Source organism: Dermacentor silvarum, chromosome 7, assembly GCF_013339745.2.
Source record: "Dermacentor silvarum isolate Dsil-2018 chromosome 7, BIME_Dsil_1.4, whole genome shotgun sequence".
In the NCBI taxonomy this organism is placed as follows: domain Eukaryota; kingdom Metazoa; phylum Arthropoda; class Arachnida; order Ixodida; family Ixodidae; genus Dermacentor; species Dermacentor silvarum.
The window spans coordinates 71,224,930-71,244,549 of record NC_051160.1 but is presented as its reverse complement, the minus strand read 5'-3'; the positions used below and the strand labels follow the sequence as shown (position 1 = coordinate 71,244,549).

Genomic DNA, 19,620 nt, shown 5'->3' with positions numbered 1-19,620 from the left:
ACTGATATACTCAATAAAACCTATTTTTTCCCGCTTTAGTTAGTTAAATGAGATAATTAGTGACTTAAGATTTAGTTAACGACACAACAGCGAATCCCACTCGTGGAAAGGACGCTAGCGAGGAGCGTAGGAGCCTGAGGCAGGGCAAGCAAAAATTATATAACCAAACAAAGTTCAACAGATGCCCAAATTGAAGTCATGTCTGAAAGAGTGACAATTTTTTAACAATGGTACGGCAGCCTGTGATGCGGCTCAGGTCGGGCAGGCTGAAATCGCAGCGCGAAGGGCTAGCGCAGACGACTCCAAAAACAGGCTAAGAAGTTACTGTTCTTTGGCTTTCAAGATCAACCGGCTGAGACTTGGATCCAGAAGGAGCTGGTAACTATTGCGTTTTGTTCTTCCCATTTCGGAATTTCAATTGACCCTGTGAACATTGATTGTGCATATAGGCTTGATACATTCCAACCAGCAACCGCGCCGTGATAGCCCATGTTTGTCGGCTTTAAGGAAAAGGAATCTTTTTTTTTGTTATTTCTTTAAGTGGTCAGTATCATTCAGACTGCGTATTATGTACTACGAACAATGTGCTTGGATCAGTACCGCTTCTATGTCTCACTTGGTGCAGACAGAATGTTGCAATTGTTGTTGTAACCGCCCTACTGCAATGCCCTCGGGCGAAATGTGGGTAACGCATAAATAAATAAATAAATAAATAAATAAATAAATAAATAAATAAATAAATAAATAAATAAATAAATAAATAAATAAATAAATACATTCAGTGCCATTCCACTCTGTGAAGGTGAATGACCAGCGAAGCTGTATATGTGGGGATTGACCATTGCTCCGGTGAAACGTTCGAAGTTTGCGGGATCGGGGTCACATGGGCGGTTAGGATTTCTTTCCGCCTCGAGGTCCTAGCGGGCAGCACGCTTAAGCTTGGCTTCCATGGCCGGCTCATCGTCGGTGGTCTCCTCCTGCCGCCGCCGCGCCTATTCTTTTTCAGTTCACGCCGTCATTCTTGGTAGGCATGCTGTTCTTCTTCAAACCATACAACGCGCGGCCTACCCATTTCACAGTCAGAGCCGAACTGATGAAAGGAGCTTACGTATAGCATGACGTCAGGAGACAGCAGACACTCAAGTTGGTAGGCACTAGTTTGAATACGCGGGATGGCGTACACGTGTATGGTTCGAACATAAACATGGCCGACTCGCGTCAAAGTGTAGTATCTGTTCTTATCAGCTTAATATCTGATACGGGTTGTATTTGGACCCAAGATAATCATCACCAGCCTATATTTATGTCTACTGCAGGACGAAGGCCTCTCCCTGTGATTTCCAATTACCCCTCTCTTGCTCTAGCTGATTCCAACTTGCGCCTGCGAATTTCCTAACTTCATCACCCCATGCACCTAGTTTTCTGCCGTCCTCAACTGCGCTTTCCTTCTCTTGGTATCCATTCTGTAACACCAATGGCCCACCGGTTATCCATCCTACGCATTACATGGCCTGCCCAGCTCCATTTTTTCCGCTTAATGTCAACTACAATATCCACACACTCTCTTCTTGTCTCTTAACGTTACTCCTAAGATTTTTCGTTCCATCGCTCTTTGTGTGGTCCTTAACTTGTTCTCGAGCTTCTTTGTTAACCTCCAAGTTTCTGCCCCATATGTTAGCACCCATAGAATGCAATGACTGTACAATTTTCTTTTCAATGACAGCGGTAAGCTCCGATTTGGTAATTCCTGCCGTATGCACTCCAACCCAATTTTATTCTTTTATAAATTTATTTATCATGATCAGGGTCCCCTGTGAGTAACTGGCCTAGATAAACGCATTCCTTTACAGACTCTAGAGGCTGACCGGCAATCATTAACTCTTGTTCCTTTTCCCGGCTATTGAACAACATCTTTGTCTTCTGCATATTAATCTTAATTCCTCCCCACTCCTACACTTTCTCGGTTAAGGTCCTCAGTCATTTGGTGTAATTCGTCCCCATTGTTGCGAATAAACTATAACCTATTTAATATTCAGATATTATTATTAATAATAAGATATTAAACTTCTTTTTGCAAGTCGGCGGAGTGCTTGAAGCCTGTTTCACCTGTGCCGCTGGTCGGCCCGGTATTGCACTATCTTCGGGATCGGCCCACGCTAATGTTCTACGGACATGAATACGCTGGTAACTAGCTATATACAACTTCGCTGTAATAAAAAAAAATCCCCGCATATCCACGAAGTGAATGATGAAGAGTGGGCGAAGCACCGGGGGATCATTCAGGTAAACCACAGCTACGGACGAGAGAGAAAAAGAGCGCGCGTCGGGAACGAACGTCCTTGTGCAATGCAGCGCCCCTAGCTACGGACGAGAGAGAAAAACGGGGGCAGCGTTCTCCGGAAGCCGGAAGCTGGCTTCCGGGACCGGAAGCGGAACCGGAAGTAGAACCGGAAGCGGAAACAGAAGCGGAAGTCGGCTTCCAGTTCCGGCTTCCGGAAGCCGGAGCTTGGCGTACATATACTCTACATATACATATATAAATATATACGTATACATACATACATAGCGGTCTCCATGCCGACGAATTTATTTCATTACTTTCTGACAAACATCGCTCTCTAGTTCATTTCAATGCACGTAGTTTGCGAAAAAATCACGATAACATTAGTGATTTCATTCACTCTACGAGACACCCTTTTTTCATTTATATGTATATCAGAAACCTGGCTTTCGGATGACGATGCTGATCTATATGGTTTTACGTCGTACAAATCTGAGTACTGTCACCGTGCGTCTGACGCCCATGGTGGCTCAGCCATTTTCATTTCTCCTGGCATTAACTATAGTCGCAGAACGGATCTCTCCATTGCCATTCCATATTGTGAATCGGTTTGGATAGAAATTCAGCAGCCTCATTTTACACATAATCAAAAAAATTTAATACTTGCTAGCATCTATCGTTCACCTTCTTCCTCACTTACTCAGTTCTTATCGGCTCTTGAGACCATGCTAAACAATCTATCATTAGAGAACAAAAACATATTGTTGGTAGGCGACATCAACATTAACTTATTAGATTCTCAATCGAATAGTACCATTGCTTATAATGATTGTCTTCTAGGGTATGGGTTAATGTGCCTCATTGACTCGCACACTATAGATCCAACACACGTGGCACTAACACTCTTTTAGATCATGCTTTTTCTAACTTTAGTCCTCAAGTGTCCGGAGTAGTTGATGTCGACATTACCGATCATTATCCCATCTTCATCACATTTGATAGCCCTGTAGCTCGAATCAACACAGCTTTTACTGCAACGCGCTTTGACCAAGAAAGTTTCTTCCGTGCTATTTCAAACTGTGACTGGTCCAAAGTTAGCTCACAAAATGATCCAGAATCAGCAGTCGATACATTTTCCTCTGTATTCTCAGAAGCTGTTTCTTCTAGCACTCATACCATTGCTTATAACAAGAGGTACCAAAAGCCTCAAAACCCTTGGATGACCTCTGCCTTATTAACGAGTCTCAGAAAAAAGGATAATCTTTATAGGAAAGTGAAGAAACAACCCTTTAATAATGCCTTGGCACTTCGCTATAAAGGTTATTGTAACATTCTTAACTCTTTGGTAAAACTCGCCAAGAAACGCTATTATAATGAAGAATTTATAAAGAATAAAAATAATCCTAAAAGGCAGTGGAAACTGTTTAATGAATTCTTAAATTCACCTGCAATCAACCCGCCCATAACGAAAATCACTCACCATAACGCTACTTATTGTAACTCTGACGACATTGCTAATGCGTTTTCTGAGTATTTCTGTTTGCCATCCAGCTGTTCAAACAATGTTCCTTCACCTAATTTGCCGCGCTTACCTCACTCATTTTTCCTCTTTCCCTCTTCCTCTGACGAAATAGTATCAGCTATTCGCAATCTTAAAAATACTTCTCCCGGTCTGGACAACATTTGTGCACATCATTTAAAGATGTTTGCTCATTTCATTTCTCAGCCCTTAACCCATATAATCAATCTCATTTTTTCTAAAGGTTCTTTTCCTGACTCATTAAAACGTGCTAAGGTCATACCAATTTTTAAGAAAGGTGATAAAGATGCTATCAAAAATTATAGGCCTACATCTATTCTTCCATCATTAAGTAAACTAATTGAACATCTGTTCGTAAAGCGTCTTAATGCTTACCTTTTGAAATTTAATGTTATAAAGCCTTCCCAATTTGGTTTTCGTCATGGAAGCTCCACTAACCATGCTCTGCTTTCTTTGACTGACTTCATCAAACATCCCATTGATAGTGGTAACTTTTCGGGTTCAGTATTTATGGACTTAACCAAAGCCTTCGACACGCTCAATCACTGCATTCTTTTTAATAAGCTAGATTCCTATGGTATTACTGGACCGCCTTTAAACTTTCTGAAGAGTTACCTATTTAACCGACAAAGCGTGGTCTTTACTGGTGGCTCTTACTGTAACACTAAGATTACTAATCAAGGAGTTCCGCAGGGGTCCATTCTTGGTCCTCTCCTATTTATTATTTATATAAATGATCTCCCTGATGTCATAAGTTCTGCACATTGCGTGTTGTATGCTGACGACACCACAGTATCATGTAAGGCCAAAACAGTTCCATCTTTAATATCAAAACTAAACTCTGTACTCAACAATGTAGTTTCATGGTGTAACAACAATGACCTAACTATAAACCCCTCTAAAACTCAGTTTGAGATTTTCAGATCTCCTCAAAAGCATTTATTAACTTCTGCTGCTCTAACAATGGGTCCTAATACTATCTATGCTTGTGATTCTGTTTCTTTTCTCGGAGTACGTTTAGACATAACTCTTAATTTTGGTCTACATTTGTCAGACATTAAGAAAAAGACTGCTTTTGGTATTCGGGCATTAATTAAAGCTAGGCCATATTTCTCCACTAATGCATTATTATCGCTCTACTTCTCATTTGTTCATAGTCACTTTAACTATGGTATAACTACCTGGGCAAACACATATCATTCGTACATCTCATCGGTGCAACACATACAGAACCAAGCCATCCGCATTATCACTTTCAGCCCTCGTCGTTCTAACGCTATTTCAATGCTTAGACAATATAATATTTTATGTATTAGTAAGTTATTTGAATTTCATTGTACTTGTTTGTTTTTTTAATATTATTAACCGTCGGCTGCCTTTTGATCTCATCAACTATGACTTACTAAAAAACACTAACCGCACTCGCTTCGCATTAGAAGGAAGTTTATTACTTCCCCGAGTTCGCACTAGTTACGGCATAAAATCGTTGTCATTCACAGCCATTTCATTATGGAACTCTATTCCACTCAATATAAAGTCTTTAACTGGCCTTTACACGTTCAAAAAGCTTTAAAATTACACCTTCTATCGTCATAATCATTCTATGTTGTCCTTTTTGAATTGTGATGTAGCGATTGTATTATTTAGTTGTATTTATCACTATGTTTTATCGTTTTGTTGTTTTGCTATAGCTTCTGTATAATATTATTCTATTTATACTACATTCTCTTGCCATTTGCCTTTGCATTTTTTTACACGCTTCCTTCATCGTGGGTCCCCCTACAGTCTTCGGACTATGGGACCCTAGTCTGTAAAACGTCTCCTTCATTTTATGTATCGCTATTTTGCTAATAATAATAATAAACTTCAAACTTCAAACTTCAACCAGAGCTACGGACTACGAGGGACAAGGCTCTGCCCTAAGGTGCTTCGCCCCTAATAAATATCAGTTTGGGCGTCACAACAATGTGCTCCAGTGGGTGAAATTGGAGACCCGCCGCCCTCCACAACTGTCCCGACGCAAAAGGCAGGCGAATTTCGCGTTTATACATTGGCAAAAAAAAGGAGCACTGAAGCAAAAATTGACGGTACAATGTTTCCTGCCTGACACCACCCCCAGAAAAAAAAAATCACAGCATATCCACGGGGTGAATGATGATGAGTGGGCGAAGCTCCGGAGGGAATCATCGGATCTCCCGCTTAAGGGGACGCTAGCACAAACGCGTTAGAGACGTGCAGTACTCTCTAGTAAGGGGGAGCGGCCACAGCGTCTTACGCAGCCATTTACACATGCCGGAACGTGCACCGCGTTAGCCGACGCCATCACATGACTGCTGAGAGAGTATACCCCCCGTATTCATAAACGCTCCTCGACTTGAACTTGACTTGCCACCGCCTTGGGCAGCGCGTTCGAAACGCGTTGAAGGTAAGGCGGAGAGGCCACAGCGTCTTACACCAGCTTCTTACACGGGCCGTAACGCGCTAGCACAAACGCGTTAGAAACGCGCTAGAAACGCGGCCTTTCGTTAATGTTGGGTGTTTATTGCCATCGTGGTGGTTGTGTCTATGTGTGCTTCGTGGCGTAGTGGGCTAACGCCGCGCGCTCGGAAGCGAGGGGTCCCTGGTTCGATTCCGCGCTACGGACACAACTTCGGAATTTTTTTTCTCATTTTTCTCAGACTGGTTACACACTACTACTACGACGAGGGACGAACGGGTGCCGCCTTAAGGAGCTTCGCCCCTAAAAAAGCCGCTTGAATCCGCCTACGCTTGACCTGGGACAGAACGCAAACAGTGAAGAACCATGGCGGGTACCAAGAACGAAAACCCGCGCTCATCATCAACGCTCATCAAACGAGAACCCTTAAGCGTGACACGGGACAGTGCTCGTGCCGTGTTCTCTATTGTCCGTGTTTTTGGCGCTGTTTTAAATATGAATGAAACAACTTTATTTTTAACTCTCGTTAAAATACGCCATGTACCAGCAAAATCTATTTGCGACTCCGGATCACTGCGCCGGATTCACTTCGGTTTGTTCCCTGAGTTCCAAGTGGACGCATGGTGCACCCGAGGCGATCGTGCAACAGCCGCTCCGTCCGCTTTTATGACGCCTGTGCTCCATTTAGGCGCGTCCCGTGTTACAGAGATTGAATGTATGAATGAAAAGGCAAGGGAGCGGGAAGGGTGGGTCCCTAGTCCAGGAATCCAGTGGCCGTTGCCGTACGCTCAGCCTGGTCTAAGGGACCCTTCTGGATCTCCAAGTCAGCTCGAGCGAGGACGGCCTCCCAAAGCTCCCTGAGTGAGGTGATACCAGAAATTGCTGCGTGTGTGTGTGGTGTGCATGAAAGGCGTTGTGCGTTCAAGCTTGACGATGCGCTGGAGCCCGCGTCTCATGTGGCGTTTCTCTTGTTTCAAAATGTTGGTCTCGCATTCCTCTCCTTTGTTGCCGCCATGCATAGATTGAGAGTGGGTACATTCGATTGCGTTAGCCCAACACCATCTAGACAAGGTGGTTTGCCTCATAGTGAGTCAACGCAAACAATGGCTGCTTTATATTTTGCTATCTCAGAACAAAGGTGTGGTTCTCCTCCAGGAGGCCACACTTTCTTCGGAGCACCATATCCAAGAGGCCACTCGGTTCTTCGGTTGCCACTATCACACATTTTCACACATTATCACATATTTTCAGCATAGGGTAGCCGCAGCTCTGTTTTGCGAAAAGGTCTTTTAATGCATGCCAAGAATGGGAAAAAGATCGAGGTATAGTGTATCCACATATTCTACTAATGAATCCGCTGATCATAAAGAAAATTTTTTGTTAGATTGCGACAATTCATTGACAAAGTTTTCACTTCTCCGCTTGGCGGCGATTTTAACTGCGTCCTTTCAAATAAGGACTGTTCAAAACTTCCTAAGGGTAGAGCTTCAAAATTTGTTTTCTGATTATGATCTTCTGGATGTCACAAAGTTTGTTACTTTTCCAGCTCCTGGATACACGCATTGGCAGGGAGAACGTCATGTTAGGATTGATCGTCTATACGTTTCTCCTGACCTCCAAGCAAAGGGAGGTTTGTGCGACGTTATATCTGTTGCGTTCGATGACCATGGTCTTATTGTAGCAGTTCTAAGTGGCAGTGGAAGGAAATCAAGTTGATCCAGCGGATGGGAAACTTGGAGATTGAATGACACTCTTCTTGAACACTTCACAGTTATTGCTGAAATAGAGAATACACTGGACGCTAGGAGAGGAGCTAAATTAACGGTTGTTGAATAGGAAGAATTAAAGGAAAGGCTGAAGCTGCTCTTCTTACGAAAAGGACAAGAAAAAGCAAGGGTGAAGAAATTAGAACGTAAAAGATTACCACCAAGTCTCTTTGCAACCTGATAAGCGAAAAAAAAAAACTTAAGCACTGGAGTTTATACACCAAATTGCAATAGGTGTAAATCTGAACTACTACGGATAATGGAGTCGATTATCGCAGAAGTGTAATTCGGAGACTAGCTAAACCTCTAGAGAAGAGGAGGAACCTGCTAAAATATTGAATTCTAAAGAGCGTGCTCAAGCTAACAGTAACCTCATCGAATTTAAGGGACAATGGGAACACACTTATTAAAAAGAAAGATATAGAACCTGTACTGAAGAATGGCCACGCTGAACATCTCAAAGAAAAATCTGTACAGACGTAGAGAAGTGGACCAGCTTGTCAATTTCCTGCCTTCATTGCCGCGGACACAATTGAAATTATAGATGGGGAAATTACCCCTGAAGAATTTCCTCACGCCATTTTCAGCTTCAATCTGCCAAATCTCCTGGATTGGATGGCTTCGGGGCTGCTTTCTACAAAATATTTTGTTGCAGACTATCTTCTATTCGTTGTGATGTATTCCGACACATGCTAAGAAGAGGGCCATTGCCTCCATCTATGAGACAAGCCCTAATGGCTTTAATCGCCCCCCCCCCCCCAAAAAAAAAAAAAACAATCTGAGCCCTTCCACTATGTGACGATGGTAGACCAGGTAAGCCGTTGGTTTTGTTTAATTATATATTTTTAATTTGGTGATTATGTTAAATGGTTGAAAAGACACAACACATAACTTCGTTGCGTCGCCGCATGCCTTATGCTGTGTGTACGAATGAAAGCGAGTTTAGGCGACTAGATTCACACCACCATAAATTAAAATATCGTATTTTGCGTGCCAAAACCACAATCTGATTATGAGGCACGCCATTGTGGGGGACTCCGGAATAACTTGGACCACCTGGGGTTCTTTCACATGCACTTAAATCTAAGTACATGGGTGCTTTCGTATTCTCTCCGATTTCTGGTTAACATCCCTGCCTTCTCTTTCTCTCCTCCTCCTCCTCCTCCTCTCCCATCGAAATGCAGACTCCGTTGCCGCGATTTGATCCCGCAACCTCATGCTTAGCAGCTCAACACGACAATCACTAAGCAACCACGGCCAGTCCATTTCAGGAATATCTAATCAACCCCGGTCAACTGTGGCGTTTGACTAAAGGTTGTGTGCTACATGTGTTCTTGCTTCATTTATGACGTATCCGCATAGTACCAAATAATTTAAGGCTGGGCAAATTGTCAGCACAGGGTCTTCCGGCACCAGCAAGAGCAGTTACGTTTCGCGAACAGCTGGATAAAAGTACTTAGAACTACTAACCATTCAGAACTAGGCACTCGACGTCGTCAGACATATTTGAAAGAGACTGCAGAAGACGCTTTCTCTGATGATTTTTGAATGGCTCTCCCTCGGAAAAGTCTGACAGTGGCAGAACAAGAGAAAAACAAGCGGCCTGAAACCACGGACACGTTGTAATCTGTAAATAAAGAGACGTACATATTATAGGTGCCGTGCGTCGTGTTTCAATGCACCATTCTCCGAAACGAAGTAAGCTTCGCTTTCATGGTCATAGATTTGGGATATACCCTCCCTAATTTTTTCCACTTAGAATTTTATTTTCCTGAAACAGCGGTTCACATCAGCAGTCGTTGTAGTGCGCCAACAAGTTTGTCAATTCATTCACTTTCGGTAATGCTTAATTCTCTCTCGCCTTGTAAGTAAGAAAGAGCAACGTTGCAAATAAAACTAATTTTCCTACAGGGTTACACAACAACTGGGGCAAGCGCCACAACGAATAACTTGCTGCTTTCGCTTGTCTCTATGGCAAATCCTTTACTTGGCAAACACCTGTGTTGCCAAATCTCCGGCAGACAACACGCAGCGGTGCCAGCTCTGGCAGCGCCCCTTCACGAAGGTACGAATTCAATGATGAGCTTGTCACCATCAGCCACCCGAAACACGTGTGCTCGACGCAACAGCACGGCAATCCGATGACGAAACCCGAAACCAATTATGTATGCGAGTCCAAAGTTCGAACATTGTGTCGAGCTTGCCCACTAACTTATTCGAGACGAGTTGCTGTACTCTTTCGCAGTAAACACGTGCCATCACCAAACACACATTGCCTCTTAGCAGGCGTACGCACCTTTCAACCCACGCGAGGCATAAACCAGTTTCACAATGGACTTCCCTCGCCCATCTCATTTTTAGCTTCGTTTTCTTTTTCATCAATCAGAATGGCCATGACCGCCGCATACGCGTTCCGCAATACAACAGAATGGGCGAAGGAGACGCAGACCTTTCCGCACCACCGCGGCCTTCGATCGTTTTGAGGTTAATTCCACACCACTCTCTTATTTTATCGTTTCTTTCCTTGATGACGACTGCACATTTAATACCCCCCTGCATGTGTGACTACCGTTCAGTTTGAGTTGGACACTAGGCGAGATCGCGCGTGCACTCGTGATGGCGGCCAGTCTTCCTTTCGGACTGCTCGTTCTGGTCACTGTACCACTGCTTGGTGAGTTGAGCTCTGTTCTATGATGACGATTGTGCTCTTCCACTTATTCACAGCGCGTAACTGTTAGTGCCGTATCATACAGCCAAACACTACTTCATTGAAAACTTTCGTTAACAAGGTACTGTACGTTATATTGAAGACGGAACCATCAATGTCAATGTAGAATACCACTGTTCGTATTCAGTTTCACGGTCTTTTCCTCCCTCATCTGTCAAGGAATCTTACTGTGCTAAATATAATGAACTGTTACTTTTTGGGTGTCAAGGAGTCAATCTGAGCTGAAAAGTGCATGCCCCGAAAATTTTCTTTTGACAAGATGGACGTCAATGTAAAGGCTAAACCCAAGGAAGGTTTTCTGCTATGGTTCGCTGGTTCCCGTGCTTGCGCGAGCGAATTGTTCGTATGTATAAATCGACGAAGGTAGAAAATAGGCGGCCCAAGCAGCTTTAAAACAAAGTGACCCTCCAACACGTTTTTTCGATTGCGCTCGCTGAACACGTGATTAACAGCTAGGGCTGGGGACGGGAAAAACGCTCGTGCAATTGCGTGAGAAAAACAAAACCTCAAAGGATGATTACGAGCATGTAATGCGAATGTTTAAGCATTAGCTGATGTGTAGGCTAGGCACTTATGCTCCAAATTTCGAGCTCGCCAAATCACTTGGGGGCCTGAAGGGTCCACTTCTTCCATTACATTTCAACTTAAAGGATGTTTTACAGCGTTATAGCTTAAACTACTACGGTCTTCTCTGATTCTCGAGGACGCGCCGGCTTTCTGGTGCAGCCGAAGGCACCATCACGTGTCGACGGCATGATAACGCTTCGACAATTCTGAAATGATCGAGACCGTATAATAAAGACAGGGTGACGACGACCGCATGATGATAATGGGATTTCAGTGATTCTATAACGACCGTATGAAGACGATGGCGTGATGCCGACGGTCTGAGGACGAGGACAGATACACATTGGCATGACGACCATACCCAGAAGTCATCGCCTGTTTCAGCTCCCACAGAAATGAATTGGTGTAGTGTTGGAATTGCAGCAGGTTTGTATAAGTTAATTTTCATTTTTTTTTATTGGCACACGGGTTTCTCCTGCAGAGTGAAAACATTGTGCTCTAGGATCGTTATTTGAGGATAGGCGACGTATGCGGATGGAGCAGCACGAGTCAAATTAGGACAAGGCTATTCCTTTGAGACATCGGCCTATTTAGCGCAAGGCCTTCGGCGCAAGGGACATTGAAAACGCATCGAAGCAGCACCCTCACTCCTTGGTGAGTCACCTACAACTATCTGCTGTAATGGATTCCTCGCTGTGCAGAGGCCTATACTTACCCTGTCTGCCGGCTCCATCCTTTCTGCAATCAGGTTCACGGTGAATAAAATGCTTCGTCCTTCATTATCAATACATTTCCACGCTGTGTATAACGACGACGGGATTGAATGGCTGCAGTCTGCTTTTAGTACTCTGGGAGAAACTTCAACATAGAAGGAGGTTACTCAGCCATCGTCTCGTGTGGTGGATTGATTGGAACCAATATTATAAAAGCGTCGTGATCCCCTAGTTTTCCACAAATAGTTCTTGGCATTAGTGAAGGCGGACAAACTTCATGATAAAAAGCACTTACGCTCAGATATTGTGCAGAAATGTAAAACAAGAATTTGGGCTACTTGACACACGGCGTCCTGTGTGTCTCATTTTGCAGTAGTCTTTGTCTACAATGCGCTTCAATTAATTTACCTACATTTTTTGCAAAAATGTAAATGTCTGAAGAGTATTAAAGGACATTTACCATATGGATCAGCTTATTTTACCGGAACTCGCTTTGTTGAAGGACCAGATATACGAGGTCTGTTAGAAAAGTATCCGACCTTTGGATGAAGAAAAAAAAACAGGCATAACTGGAGTGTTGGAAACCTAATCACCCTCAAATTAGTCTCCTTGGGACTCCACACACTTCTCCCGACGGTGCTGACATTGTTGGAAGCATTCCGAGAAGGCCTCTTTCGGAATGGAGTTTAGCTCAGCTGTCGTTGCAGCCATAATGCCCTATCTTGTCTGAAATCGCACTCCTTTCAATGACCTCTAGATTTTGGGAAACAGCTAGAAGGCGCAGGGGGCCATATCAGGAGAGTAAGGAGCCTGTTGAACTACAGGCGTCTGGTTTTTCGCCGAAAAAGTCTGAATCAAGTGCGACGAATATGCAGGAGCATTCTCGTGATGGATGCGCCAATTTCCTGTGGACCTCTTCATGGCCAAATCTTCGGTCATAATGGAATATGCCGAAAAAATGCTGCTGCCCACCTTTCCCACAATTTTTCGGTTAGTCACACGACGGTCCCGCATCACCGCAGCGTTCACTTCGGCAATGACCTGGTCATTTCGACATGTTGATGGCCGACCGGAGCATGGATCGCTCTCCACCGATGTGCGGCCGTCTTTAAACCGGTCGTACCACTCCTTAATCTGTGTGCTGCTCATAGCATCGTCACCGAAAGCCGTCTGAATCTTCCGAATGGTTTACACTTGGCTGTCACCCAGTTTCTGGCAAAATTTGATGCAGTAGCGCTGCTCCAGTTGCTGGGCCATTTTCCTTGCAATAAAAAAACCGATGAGAGCACTGCACACTACCTCATTCAAACGCTGCGTCCCAGCGACTGACGCTATTGGCAGGCAGAAAAAAAATACGCGCATGCGCACGAAGGTTCAAGGTCGGCTGATGCAAGCGCGCTTGTTTCATATCCATCAGGTGCTCGCAAAAAAAGTCGGATACTTTTCTAACAGACCTCGTAGTATAAATAGGATAAACATGCGAATTGCTGGGAAATATCTCCTGTGACACTACCGAGATGACATAATTTATTGCACATACTTGCTATGGAATGTATACAGCATGGTGTCACCTTAGCATCATTCTTAGGTAACGTCTGTAAACGTCCAGTACAACGTTTGCCGTACACCGTTTTGTAACACATTGTAACAAATGATGTGCAATATGCCACAATGTGTCACAAAAAATTGCTGCATCATGCGTACGTTCATCTTGATTTTCTGGATATAATGCCATATAGCGACAGTCTTTCACGGTCCTTTAACCATGGCTCATTGTCTTCTCTACCGTTTCCGAATTTCTGAAGTTACTGCCCAAACACGGCTCATTCTGTACGCCCCCAAGGCGACAACATCAGCGAGCAGAGACAAAACCACCGGTGCGTCTTAAACCTAACTTGTACAGATGGCTTCGGACGTCTCCGTGCAGAAAAATCGTCTTAATAACAAGACCACTTGTTGGCATGCTGTCTGCGAAGCCTGGTTCTCGTTGTCTGACTTAGAAACTTTTATACCGCGCCACTCAAACTACTCCATCGGAACACCGCTACCATGCATCCGTTCATTGGGTCGGTCGAAAGGAGAATCATGGAAGCACTCATGTAACAAATATATAGCCATATGTGCTACCCCTACATTTCTGAGGGCGATCGGCTCTGTTCTCTATGAAATTGTGCAATGAAACGACAAACGGTACCTAATTATCAACACCGCAACAAATATGCGCCTTCTATTCATTCACTAAAATCACTAAAATGCATTCACTCAAGTGAAGCTTGCTCCGTGTTTCTCACCGGGGTTTGGCGTGCCTGTTCGATTGGCTCTTTGGTGAGTAGAGCGGGCCGTTCTTCGAAAGAGTGAAATAGTAAACTGGACCAATAGCGGAAATGGTATAGTGAAAACTGTGCCCATCCTGGAGACAACGCAATCCGCTCACGCGTGGGCCACGTGCCGGCCACGTGGTGTAGGTATCCGCGAGTTTGCCGAGCAGGCATGTAATCATTCTGCTGTAAGACAGGGAAGAGAATATGAACAATTTCGTGGCTTTCAATTAACCGCTTCACGAGAGATACGATTCACAAGGATTCCGCCATCTGCGTTGGATCTGTCTAATTTATTTCTATAGTTATAAAGGTGTACGTGTAAAACAAAGTTCTTTTTTCCATCAAAGAAGACACCTATGGCGCGCTGTCTGCTCACTTACATGTTTTCTAACGTGGAACAGTTCCATCCATGCTCTGGTAGGCTGTGGCGTTTGCTCAGCAACTTACGTTTATTTTGTCGACATAGGCATTCAATGCATGGGCTTTAGTTTTTCGGCAAATGGACACAATGTCTCGATGAGAAAGATGCAAATTATTACTGCACCAATAACTGCGGAGAACTACGAGAGGTGAACTACAAGTTGGAATCAGCTAGGCCAAGACAGGGGTAATTGGAGATCGCATTCGTCCTGCAGTGGACCTCAATATTGGCTGATGATGATGATGACGACGAGAGAGGTGAAAGTAGTGAAGAAAATGATATGATGTTGTGGTTTCCCGTGAAAAATTCCCATGAAAAGCTAATAGTTGCCGCGCTTTTTCTTTGCTTCAATAATGTCAATGCTGCTCAATGTCTTGTGATATATTAAACCTGCCTTGGCTTGCCGAGCCTTTCGCTGGGTTAACTGTTACAGTTATTGTTAAAACTCCTTTCTCCAGCGCGCACATATTATTACGTACAGGTTGATGTACACAGCCTAAACATTTTTGGATACATTCTTGGCACGTTGGGTTGGCGATGAAGTGAGAACACACATACAAAAATACCCAAGACATTTGACGGGAGTATGGCCAACGTGGTAGCTTATTTGGTGACTGTACCGTACGCTAATTGGGGAGATATGGCTTCGGCTCCCACCCTGGGTCAAGTTGTCTTTTCATCCACTTTCATTTCCCTCATCTACATCTCTTGATTTCGAATTTGTACTCTTCAAATAAACGTGCTAAAATAAGGTGCATAAACTTAGAGGTTAACAAGGAAGCTCGAGAAGAAGTTGAGCTCAAGAAGAAGTTGAGTTGCACAAAGAGCGATGGAAAGAAAAATGTTAGGACTAACGTTAAGAGACATGAAGAGAGCGGTGTGGATCAGAGAACAAACGGGGATAGCCGATATTCTAGCTGACATTAAGCGGAAGAAATGGAGCTGGGCAGGCCATGTAATGCGTAGGATGGATAACCATCGGACTATTAGGCTTACAGAATGGATACCAAGAGAAGGGAAGCGCAGTCGAGGTCGGCAGAAAACCAGATGGGATGATGAAGTCAGGAAATTTGCAGGCGCAAGTTGGAATACGCTAGCGCAAGACAGGGGCAATTGGAGATCGTAGGGACCTGCCTTCGTCCTGCAGAGGACATAAACTATAGGCTGATGATGATGATGATGATGATGATGATGATGAAATAAACGTAACAATTTCCCTACGATTTCTCCATGGCTTCTCTTTCTCTTTTATTTATACGATTTTTAGCTCACGAAGAATCTATCCCGTCAAATCCCCGTATTTTCCTCCATAATTAACTGTCACCTGCTCTCCTTCTCTAAAAGGCAAATGCGAATTGAGGCTGAATGCCGGCTGCAAAATCGAGACCCTGAGGGCTTGCGGAGACGACTACGTGCCCTATAAGAAAGGGCCGCACCTGCACGAGTCTGGGCAAGAGTTCGACGAGGGATGCAAGTGAGTGACGCAGCAGAGTTCATGCTTGTTAGAAAAGAACCGAGGCAGCTTTTCTAATACGGCCGGCGGTATACAGCCGCTACGACGTTGTGCTGCTTAGCACAAGGTTGTGAGCTTAGATTCCAGATCGCGACATCCCCGTTATGCTAGATATGGTATGCAAATACGTTTCGGTAAGAACATTTAATTTCCTTTGAATCATTTTTGGTGGTCAAATTTAATCGGAAGCCCTATACCACGCTGTCTCTCGTAGCCCACAGTGTAGCTCCGCGAGTTGGAGCACGTAATTACTTTTTCAATAATGTTGGTCAAATTTAACCGCCGTATTCAATACACGTCTTGGCTTTGTCAATTTCGGATTAAAACAGCGCCTGACGTGAACATTCCCAATACGCTCATTGTGTTTCCTTGAGTGCACTCACGTCATGCGTTGTCGTGAGCCGGACTTGACCAAGACAAGTCGTCGCTTAATGTGAAGGCGCATTTCTGATGCGGAGGTAACTCTCGGTATTCAGAAATCAAACACCACGCCACAATTACAAAAGATGGAAAGTAAAAAGAGAGGGGGGGGCCAGAGAGGTTAGCGAGTGCATAGACAAGCTGACTATTCTGTACTGGGATAAAGGGGGTAATGCTAGTCAAAGACGATACGAGCAAAACGGAGGTTAAATAATGAAAAGCGGGTGTCATTCCACTCTGTGAAGGTGAACGACCAGTGAAGTTGCTTCACACGCAACACAGGGGCCACACAGAATGGGGGGGCCACGTATAGTTCCGACTCCCGAGGAGCAACGCGCCTACGAAGAGCGACGAGAATGCAGTCGGCGCGGGAGTGCGCTCTATACACGCGGCCTCCCCATTACGACGATGAAAGAAAAGTGAACTTCAAGATGGAGGACTGAGCCTGTTTTATTTACACGCGCGATGGTGCCGCCGCCACGGAAGGGCGGCAGGAAACTAGGCGTGCAAGCGGTTGGAAAGTCGACAAAGAGAGGGTGGTGCGAACTTAGACATGGCCGTTGCGGGTCGGCCTTTCGGGATAAGATACGATCGTATCTTCCCGCGAGATATACCACAACCATGTGGCTCATCGGTAGATGTCACCCCAGTTGTTGCATTAGACCAGCGATGTCTACCATTTTTGGGCCCTGCATCGGCCCTTCTTGTGCCACTGAGTGAGGGAGAAGCTTAACGTCACCCACGGCACTCTCGACCCAAGCGCGCGCAGCAAGACAGCAGCGCCCCGTTGTGGCTAGGCAGCCGCTCCGGCCGCTGGAGCTGTGGTCCGTTTACTTTCTTGGCCGATAGTACATTTTTAAAATGTAGCAAAACGCATTTTTTACGTGTAAGATTTTGTTCATGTTTTCTGTATTATTTGAAGCGATACGATTGTGGCTGCCTTACAGGTTCTGCCAGAAAGTCTGATGTAGCTTCGCCAGGCATGTTATCATAATTCATTATCAAAATTAATATTATCGTTACCAATAATGTTTCGCCATACAGGCGATACTGCCAACTTTATTGTGACAGCAATTACAGGGACGGCTGAAGCGCGTTCGTGCTGCCCTCGCTCTGTTGGGGTATGGTTCAGTGCTAGAGCGTGGCGGTTAATAAGGTGTAAAAGCAAATACTATATTCTGAGGTTTTACAACACCCTGGTGCATAAATCGTCATTAGTGCAACCAAGAGTAAACTTCTAGTTACGAACCCCAACTCTTTCCCTTCGGTCTCACCTTGAGCCCCATTGAGAGGACGATGATGATGATGATGATTTCTAATGGCACACCCTGCGAAGTTTATTTGCTCGCTTTCTGCACCAACCTTGAAAAGCTATAAGGGCCACGCCACAAGCATTGACGTTGCAATTGATGGGCGCAAATTAGAAGGCGAATATAAGAGATGGGAAGTCACATTAGGGAACCCATATTGGCAGATATTTATGTACTTGTAGATAACCCAAACAAACAGACGCAATGAATTGCCATGTAATTCGTAAAGCAGATAACCGGTTGTAGGTCACAGTATAACAAAACTGCTGCCAAAGAAGAGAAAGCACAGTCGGAGCCAACCAATGATTAGGTTGAGTGATCAGAGTAAGACATTTGTAAGCATATATACAGCATGGAATCCGCCGACGTAAAATAGATGTGAAATTATTGATGAATGTTCAATGGCTTAAGTACCCGATAGCACGGACAACAAATATAGTCATGGTTCGGTAGTTAGTCTTAGGATGTCGCTAGTGGAAAGCGTAAATCAAGCTACGACACATGATACGATTTTCTCAGCATTCCAGTATGCGACTATTATTTTATCACAGTGACTCTACAACAAATAATTTATAGCTATTCGTACTACACAGGAAAATCTTTTCCGCGCCTAGGGATGCTTAGTTTGTTGCATTTGTACACTTGAAGCGCCCAACTGTTGAAGTATCTTGACTGGGACCACCTGGTCAGCACCAGGCGGTCCAGATTCCAACTACCACCTCTTTAGTCACAGCTGCAGTACTGACCTGTACAATAACAATATTTTACTGCCTTAAATGCAATGGTGTGAGCGATGGCATAAACTAGCGCATTTAAGGGTGCAAAAATGTTTACTGCGTAACAACGTCATCCAAAAAGTTTCTACCAGGTTCCAATCGGTTCCGAAAATCAGAGCAATCGTGCTTTGTACGCGAATCATGTGGAATTCCCCATTGTACAATCCGAAGGCAAACCCAATCGATCACTGAATCAATCGCTATAACCATCTGTCATGAGTTTCACAGCGTGTCCTATATTTCGGTGCATATTTCATATCTCTGTGCTTCATTACATATAGCGTGTGCCTTAATCCCAGGAAAGACAAGACACAGATCCCTTGCACGCTCAAGTTCATCAATGACTGTACCGATGGATTGCCCAAAGCCGCGTCACTGGTGGCAATAAAGGCGTTGGAAGAGAACATCGAGGCTGTCTGCAACATTGGTTCGGATCCGTACAAAAGTATGTGCGTTTTGTTACATCTCTGCATTTTTCGCAGGCATGTCAGACGCATACCTAGAATAAGTGTTGACAGTGGTATCTAAGAATAGCGTTTTCTCTCAAAAGATAACGCGACAACGTGGAATTGTGCAGTGTCACCAGTTTCATGATATTGAAATTCACTTCCGAGGAAGTCCGTAGGGTGGAGTAATATTCATAAAAGGGAAAATGTATCATTTACCAGAATGAAGTTCGAAGCTATAAAGAACGATATAAGAAAATGAAGTTTCGTTGTAGAAGAAAAAACCGTCCTGGTCCAGGAGTTTCTGATCACATTTAGTCGGACATGCCTTAGATGACATGTACACCAAGGTAATAACCAAACCTAGTGAAACTTTGCTAA

At 44.2% G+C, this 19,620-nt stretch overlaps 1 protein-coding gene and 2 pseudogenes across 1 annotated transcript; all 3 read left to right on the top strand.

Annotated features, from left to right (window-relative positions):
• Positions 1-1,221: 1,221 nt before the first annotated feature.
• LOC119459800 (U2 spliceosomal RNA) lies at positions 1,222-1,277 on the top strand (annotated as a pseudogene).
• Positions 1,278-1,994: 717 nt separating this feature from the next.
• Positions 1,995-2,160, top strand: LOC119459801 (U2 spliceosomal RNA; annotated as a pseudogene).
• Positions 2,161-10,535: 8,375 nt separating this feature from the next.
• LOC119458946 (uncharacterized) lies at positions 10,536-19,336 on the top strand. Its single transcript, XM_037720802.2, has 3 exons — positions 10,536-10,695; positions 16,119-16,248; positions 19,093-19,336. Exons 1-3 carry the CDS (start codon positions 10,641-10,643, stop codon positions 19,319-19,321), a joined length of 414 nt encoding a protein of 137 aa, XP_037576730.1. The 5' UTR covers positions 10,536-10,640; the 3' UTR covers positions 19,322-19,336.
• Positions 19,337-19,620: the final 284 nt, after the last annotated feature.